General features: G+C 39.1%; 1 protein-coding gene across 1 annotated transcript; it reads left to right on the top strand.

Annotated features, from left to right (window-relative positions):
* Positions 1-1,270: 1,270 nt before the first annotated feature.
* Positions 1,271-6,738, top strand: LOC104625746 (myosin-9-like; the record flags this gene model as incomplete). Its single annotated transcript, XM_010293450.1, has 2 exons — positions 1,271-1,625; positions 6,582-6,738. Coding segments are annotated over exons 1-2 (490 nt in total), but the record flags the coding sequence as incomplete, so codon positions are not given.
* Between the last annotated feature and the right edge of the window lie 1,778 nt (positions 6,739-8,516).

Genomic DNA, 8,516 nt, shown 5'->3' with positions numbered 1-8,516 from the left:
CTTTTTGTCTGTGGTATCGATAGTCAGACTTCACCTATTTGATTTGCAGACTCATTTGTAAATATGGGTATGTTCTGTATAAAAGTTATCCCTGTAGATCTGACAACCTTCCATGATGTGAATATTGATATTTTAATTTCCTGTTCTTTTGGTGGTAAAGAGCTCTAGCTTCTGTCCAAGTTATGAAAAACATATATTGAAGACACTGGTATCTTTGTGAGGAAGGATCCAAGAAGTAATGTTTATGGGACCTTGTAAAGAGGCTGCTGTTACATGGTTAATGAGCCTTGACGCATGCAGTCCTTTCTTCTGATTGAAAGGATTTCTGAATGACACCAATAAAATTGCTGCCTTATAAACTGGAAAATCCCTGACAGTAGTGTTCTGGTTTTGGTGAAAGAGTAAATCTAGGGTGCCGTTTTCTGATCATGCTGCCTAAATCTCCCGCTTATAGGGGTGGTACTTTCTCCTCTACCTGACTACAGTTTCATAGAAGGATCCCAAAAGAGGATTTTTGGCTGTAAAATTTCCTGACCTATGTTTATTCTGTTACTGTCTTGGAGGTGTTTTGCTACTCAATGTTATCTAGAAAAAAGATACAAACTGGTGGGCTGGGTGTTGCTACTAAGCCAGTGATGGAAAGTATCTAATGTCAGTCTTAAGTGGCGTACTCAAATTATCGATGATGTCTTTTAGAAGCACAGTGCATCTCATGTATTGTCTAGACTGGTATATGGCATTTCTAAGAAGTTGTGGTATTTGATTCATAGCTTATCAGAACAAGAAGATAGGAAGAAAGTGTCGATTAAACATTTATGATTATATTTCTGAGGTAGTATCTCTACCAACTAGAGCAGCGAAGAGCTAATCTTGACCTGAACGTTACTGACATAGTATCTGATGCTATGAGTATTGGCACATCTTACAAATTGTTTGACGCTTGCCATTTTAATGTGCTTTCTCTTTTCTGCCAATAATGTCTTCCAAATGCTTAACGGTCAGTGTTTTGTTGTAGGGTTTTTTTTTTTTAACTGCTTGCTAGTTTGTTGGTTTTTTTTCATCTGCTTGGCAAGCAAAACCTTGACCTTATTGGACGTTTGACAACTTACCGCTGCTTACTAACATGAAACTAAAGGAAGGGGAGGCATGCTCTGATGACCAGGGACTCAGAGTACTTAGCATGTGCACGTCTGCCTCTAGTAATTTGCAAGGCAACTTGAGTGTTTAAAAATATCTTCTTACCTTTTTTTTTCTTCACCTCTTTTTTCACAGGTCTCCAATTCTAAAAAACAATGTCGCAAAGAGATGCAGATAAGTACCTTTATGTGGACAAAAACATCATTAATAACCCCCTGACTCAGGCTGACTGGGCAGCTAAGAAGCTGGTATGGGTTCCCTCAGAGAAGAATGGGTTTGAGGCAGCTAGCCTGAAGGAAGAAGTAGGAGATGAAGCCATCGTGGAACTGGCAGAGAATGGGAAGAAAGTGAAAGTAAATAAGGATGACATCCAGAAGATGAACCCCCCCAAATTTTCTAAAGTGGAAGATATGGCAGAGCTGACGTGCCTGAATGAGGCTTCTGTGCTTCACAACTTGAAGGAGAGATACTACTCGGGACTGATTTATGTAAGTAATCTTGTCTGTTGGGATAAGAGTTCTTGATTGCAATATATGAACTTGCTGTAATAGTTTTGCTTCAAAAATCTGTAGGTTAACCTTTCATTGCCCTATATGCAATTCTCATGTGACTTAGCTTCTTCCCTCTACTTAAAATTTTTTCACTAAACTATGCCAATCCCCCTCTAGTTAATGTTGAAGCTTTCAAGGAATGCTGTGGTAAATCTGTCTTTAACACCTTAATGTCTTCATTTGTATGATGTTTTGAATGCCATTTAACTTTCTTTTAGCAAGAAGTGAAAGCAGTTGGAAAGTGGTAAACAGGGATTCTGATCTGAACTGAACCAAATAATAAAAATACAGTCTCACGCAATATACCTAACATCTGAACTGCATTTGCCCATGTCTGGAGCTTCAGTGGGAAAGATGCTAATGCCAAGCTTTTTGTGTTACAAAAATTCTGGATCTCGGAGTGCCTTACTAGAGAAGGCACATATGTGGCTGCTTGTGTTTACAGATAGGAAATATTTCCTTTTCTTTCCACCCCAAAATGGACAAGAGCAGAGATTCCTGCTTCTTATTGCTGTGGAAATGACAAAGATACCATTTATGGAACCAACGATCATACCCAATGAAGCATGCAGCAACTACTTCACTGAATACCAAAAGCAATAAATAGGGAAAGGTGGGGAAGGAGATGTTGGAACCTTGACCTGGTTCTTCAGTTCCCTTCTGATTTTCCTCTTCATATGACCTCTGTTTAGCCATCAAATGTTGGTCATGATAGCCTCTACTTCATTAATACTCTGCATGCATAGAACGAATGCTCAAACTCAGCAGTAAATTAAAACTTGGGTGCAGTGGCTGGTTAAAACAGGAACTAGTGTTTCTTGGTTGGTTTATTCTCAGACTAGCATCTGCTAACAGAATTAAAATGGGACTGCCTGAGACAGAAACCTAAGGGATGTAGAAATGCCGGATGTTCAGTATTGTTAGGCACTATAAAATCTTCTTCACAGTAGATCAGAAGATTTATTAAAATAAAATGTATTAAAGAATAATTTCATATGTAAACATGTATATTAATACAGTACTTAAGAAAGTCTGTCTAGATTCTCCCTGCTCCATTTTGTGCTGCCAAAACCCAAAAGCTGCCTCTCTTGTCATATGGAGAAGACAACATAAGTAAAAACTCTCTGCAATATCTACCTGTATGTTTGGGGGTTTTGTGAATGCGTACTACTTCGTCATGTCCAAAGGGATATAATCTTTTATGTAGTCATCTTATGTGGCAAGTTGTAAGTCCCCAACAGGGACTGCTGGTATCTAAGACACCACATAGCAGGAAGTCACCCTAGCTATCCATCTTGGATAGAAACCTTTGTGAACTGTTGCCTCCTATGTTAAGGAGCATGAACACAAGCTAAAAATTCTGGCTCTGGCTAGTCCTGTGACCACTGCTGTTCTGGAGTGGCATGAAGGTGTATAGACAACTGCTGCAGAAATTATCAGAGAACACTGGAAGAATGCAAAGCTGATACAAATTTGGTCTGACTCCCACCATCTGATCTCAAAATTTTGAGACCTAATGTGGTTGGAGGTTGATGCAGTTAATTATTCCTTGTAGTCAATAACTCTGTTGACTATTGGTCAAAATCCATTTTCAGAGGGAAGAATCTTGATATTGAGATGAAATAGGATGTGCAAGATCATGTGTAACAGTTTTAGAACAGGAAACATTGCTAGGTTATGTAATAAGTTGTTGAAAATAATTCAACAGCCTCTCAAAGTCTTTTGCACACAACGCAATGGGCTGTTTCACATATCTTGCAAGATATCCTCTGAAATTTCAGACATAGTCTGTGACTATAATAAATTGAGTTCTTCTAACTGTTGCTGGAAAGAAACTTTTTGATGCTGTCAGCTTTGTGCCATGCTGCAAATGGTTCTTTCAGCTCTTCAGAGCTAGTTTAGCAGTTAGAAAAATAAAACTACTTCCAGTTTGGCCCATGTGTCACTTGAAATAGTTAGTGAAAGGTAATGCCAGAATTCTATTTTGAGATAGTAATGTCTGAAACAAAGTACGGATTTCCAAGCCAGCTATGCTTATAATAGATTAGCCTTTCAGTTGGGGCCTTGGGTTCAATTCAGGGATTTATGCATATAAGTCTTTCCTTGTACTTTAGTAAGATGAAGATGACTCTTGTCTTCTGTGGTAGGGCTGGCAGCTTCTGCTCCATATAGTTCAACTTGCTTTATTCCTATTAGACAACTCAGTGTGCTTGGTGGTGACATGGTGGTCTCACTCAGCTGCCTGTCCCAGCCTGATTAGTTGCCTCTTTATTAGACAGAAATATTACCTCACACATCTGTCTGAGATCATTATGCTGCAAGGAAACTTCTCTTAGGTATTTCTCCTGGCAACCAGAATGCTGGAAGAAGGTGATGGCTTCTTCCTGCATACCTGCTTCATGGCTTCATCACTCTAATGGAAATTAATGTCTTCTGTTTTCTAAACTGCTGCTCTCATCCATAATACTGCTTCAGTTCAGCTTCAGACCTTTACACAATTCTTACTTGAAGAGTGACAATTATAATTTGTCAGCAAACATGGCCATAAAAATTCACACAAATACAGAAGAAAACTTTACATTCCTTGTGGAATTTTACCACAGTACTTGCCACCACTTTTCTTTTGCTGTCACTTCTAATCCCCCAAAAGCAGCAAACAGGCATTTAGCTTTGGTAACATCTTCTAAGGATAGGTACATTTGGTCTCTGGCATGAGTTATGGTTTTCTTGCAGGGGGGAACAGGGACTGTACAGGGCATCTTCTTTTGATTACTACATGCATGTTGCTGCTGCCATGGGATTTGGGGCAATATGGTTGCTAATGTAGACAGCTGGCACTGGCAGCCTAGAGGATCCTTGTTTACTTGTTTTCCAGAACTCTGATAACTGTTAGAAGAAAAGCTGTAATTTTCAGTTGACTCTGATGTCAATTATTTTCATGCCAGTATAAGGAAAAGGTGTATTGCATGTACAGTGAACATGCTACTCTTGAGTTGACTCCTTTCTACCTCTTGGTCTTACTCTGTCTTCCACTAGCGTAGTCAAAGGTCAGAAAAGCATGACCCAGTCTTTCAGCTGCTATCCTGTGCTGCACAATTACTGTCTGACATGATGGAGAACTAAGGCTGAGGCAAAAGGAACTAGCATTGCCAAGTTGGCTTCTGCAAAATCCGTAAACTGTTCCTTTCAAGCACTACCTCAAACCTAACTTGACTAGAATGTCTCACTGAAGCTTAGCTTCTTGGAACTTTAGAAGTCCTACACTAAAAGGTTTTTAGCCAACTTCCGTAGTTTCCCACTTTGGAAGGAGATGGAGTATTTTCTGTAAGCTATTCAAATATTCCTCAAATTTTTATTTTTTATTTTTTTAAAAAATTATGTCTGGAAACATTTCCTGATAGTTTATCCTGGGGTATGGAAAAGGAACCTTAATTACCTATAAAAAATTTTGCTTTCTGGGGGACAGCTGAGTCTGCTGCATATAAGAGTGGGCTAATTAATGTTAAGCCAGCAGGCAGAAAATTCGGATACAAGTCCATAAAACTGTGTAGTAGATTCTATTTTCACCCTTCTGATCACTGTAGTCTAATCCTTACCTTTATCTAGCTAAAGAGGCTAAATCTGATTAAGTACTCTCAGTGCTCATTGCGGGGAACCCTTTACCACTCCGAAGCACTCTTCATTGAGCAAACAATAGAAGAGATGGTAGCAATAGAAATAAAAAGTGCCAAATGTACTCTTTTCTGGTAGCACTGCAAGTTACTGTAGAAATCTGCTCCTCTCCAGGTATTTCGAACAGCTGCCTCTAAAATTGACAGGGAACTAGGGTAGCTCTAAACCCCAGGAGCAAGGCTTGCAATGCTATTCTTAGAACATCTAGGAAATATCTAAGAAGCCTCTGCTCCTCCTATTCCCTTTGCAAGTAAAATGTTTGTTAGGGTGTTTTTTTTAGGTGTTCAGATCTCAAAGTTTTGTGGTTTTTTTTTTTTCTTTTAAGTAGCTTAAGATTTTCACTAGAAGTATTTTGATGGTTGTCTTCCGTAGAACTGTAGAATTTAAGCCAGTGGAAACCAATTGAGAAATCAAGGTTTTCTGTCATGGATCAATGAATTAACCATTTGAGATGAATTAGAAGTAAACTTTGGCAAATATTGCTGACTCTTTGAGCATGGAATAGCTTAGAATTGTTTTCTATATTAACTATTTCAGAACTATATCTCATTAATGATCTTACAGTTTAGAATCCAGTTCTAGTTATACCTTTTACATTATAAATAATGAAAGTGTTCAGGCTGGAAGGGTCTTCAGGAGGCCATCTTCTCCAACTTCCTGTTTAGGGCAGGGTCAGCACTGAATTCAGCCTAGTCCAGTGATCTTGAAAACCTCTAAGGAGTACACTGATCTTATTTTTCTTTTAGTAACTATTTTGGCTTGAAGTTTTATTATGTTGAAGTTGATCAGTTACTGGATAAATCCATAGCAAACGTGAGGCAGAACATAATAAAATGCATGTTTCTAGGGGCTGAGCACCTACCTTATGTAATGAAAAAAACACTTGACTTGAATGTAGGAACTTTGAAAGGAAGAAAAGCCAGTCCCAGCAGACTGTTAATTCACCAGGGAGCAGGCCAGTTTGATATCAGTGTGCCTAATGTGTCACATGATGCTCTGTGCATACTTGGAACGGTTGAGTACTAGTCAAGTTGATATGACTTAGCTGTTGCTCAGATTCTGATATTGCTTAGTGGAAAGCATCCCTCATGGCATCACTGGAAGAAGCACTTAAAAAAGGACTGGTTGGTTGGTTTGTTTCCAAGTAAGATAGTGTCAAAATGTGCAAGTATACAACACTTTTAATTCCTGTTTTTATTTGCTGGGATATTTTCTTTCCAGACCTACTCAGGCCTGTTCTGCGTGGTAATCAATCCTTACAAGAACCTGCCCATATACTCGGAGGAAATAGTGGAAATGTACAAGGGCAAAAAGAGACATGAGATGCCCCCTCATATCTATGCCATCACAGACACAGCCTACAGGAGTATGATGCAAGGTGAGTGCTGAGATAATGACTCTTGCTGAAATCCCCAGTCAAGGTTGCAGCCAAAACACTGTAGGAGAACAGCTCCTCACTGCTCTCAAGGCATTGTTGCCCCCTCTGTCCTTGCTTACAGACACCTACTTGATACCAGTTTTTGTGTTCAGGTGAATAGCTTTCTCCTGCTCTAGTGGGTTGAAGAACCTTACAAAGAGTCTGGCAAGAGCTAAACTTGACATAAAGAACAGACTAGTATGAATGCATGGGGTTCAGAGAAGCAGGCAAGGAGAACCAAGGTAGTGAACTTTCTCTCCCAGTGATAAGCATAGGAACGATAGCTGTAGGTGGGCAACTATGTGTATTGGTTGATAGAGGCTTTTAACAAAAATATTTAAAATCCAGTCATACAGTCTGATTGGGTAAAACAAGCCTAGTATAACCTGCATTTTGAAGTGTTATGGTCAGTGGTAGTTCTAGTGATCAGGAGTTGTTTGGTTACATTCTTATTCTGTTAAGAATAAAACTTACTATCAGGCAATATTAAATACATCTGTTGGCTTTTCATAGAATAAAAGAAAGCAAGCAGATTGACCACACCCCCCTCCATGTATATAAATGAGAAGTAAAGAACCATAGATATTATCTGCTGCTTGTTTGTCAGTTGAGGACTTTTAAATATGAAGCCCTGAATGTCTGTTAATATCCCCCCTTTTGAGAGGGGGTCTTTGACAGAGTCAATGCTTGTTTTTGAGATACTTGGAGAGTGTTCAGGTATGGAGGTTTTTTGTGCCTTTCTTCCTCTTTGTAGATGGGTTATATGAAGAGGTATGCTTTGTAAGGTTTAAAGGATATAATGGACAGTTTGATTTGGCATGGCTTCTATGAATTTGATTACTCCGTTATTTTCTGATGACTAGCCATGATGAATGGGTTTGTCTCTTCTAGGTCTTGTCATTAGCCTTGCTTTTTTGAACAAAGGCCAGATATAATAAAACCATGCTTTAAAATTCTAATTAGACTCAGTTTTAGAGAGTTCTGCTTTTCCCCTGTCCTCACTACCACTTGCACTTCCAAGCATAGGAGGACTACAACAATATGGTTGTAAAGAGTGGAAAGGGAGCAAGAAAAACTCCTCTCACTTAGCTGTGTTCAAACAAATTTTACGTGTGGAGAAATCTGGGAAAGGTTGCTGAAGTATGGTGGCATGCAGAGCATATGGGAGAGCTAACATGATGGATTGATTAAGCTATTATTTGTAAAAGCCTTGGGGTGAGGAGGAGTGAGCCATACAGACTTGCTGTAGTGGACTGGTGGCAGGGTCCTGATGGCAATTTGTTGAAGATGTGGCAGATCTTGAAGAAATACAATTATACTACTGATGTGTTACTCTGAAAGGAATGCTGTATCCAGAGGGGAAAAAAAACCCAAACTGTGAACCTGGACCTATATAGGACCTCACTTTCCTCAGGCAAAGACTGGATCTGACATGAAGGACAAGGACAGATACACCACCTAAACTATACGTGGCTGCATGGTTGTCCATAAACCTCTTATCACTGTTTCACTTCCTTTATTATTTCCTACTTTCCATTGCTCACTCCTTGTCAGCTCAAGTACCAACATATATTTTTCTTAAACAAGCTATTGACGTAACTCTACCAGAGTTACTGTTCCCTAAAAAGAAATCTTTTCTATGTAGAATCAGAAACAGTTTCTTTGGCATTGTTGTAAGGAGACTGAAGAAGTCCTTTTCCCTCTATAGACAAAAGTTAAACCATTTGGAACTGCACATG

The sequence above is a fragment of the Phaethon lepturus genome, unplaced genomic scaffold, assembly GCF_000687285.1.
Source record: "Phaethon lepturus isolate BGI_N335 unplaced genomic scaffold, ASM68728v1 scaffold10478, whole genome shotgun sequence".
Classification (NCBI taxonomy): Eukaryota; Metazoa; Chordata; class Aves; order Phaethontiformes; family Phaethontidae; genus Phaethon; species Phaethon lepturus.
This window is presented reverse-complemented; position numbering and strand designations above follow the sequence as displayed.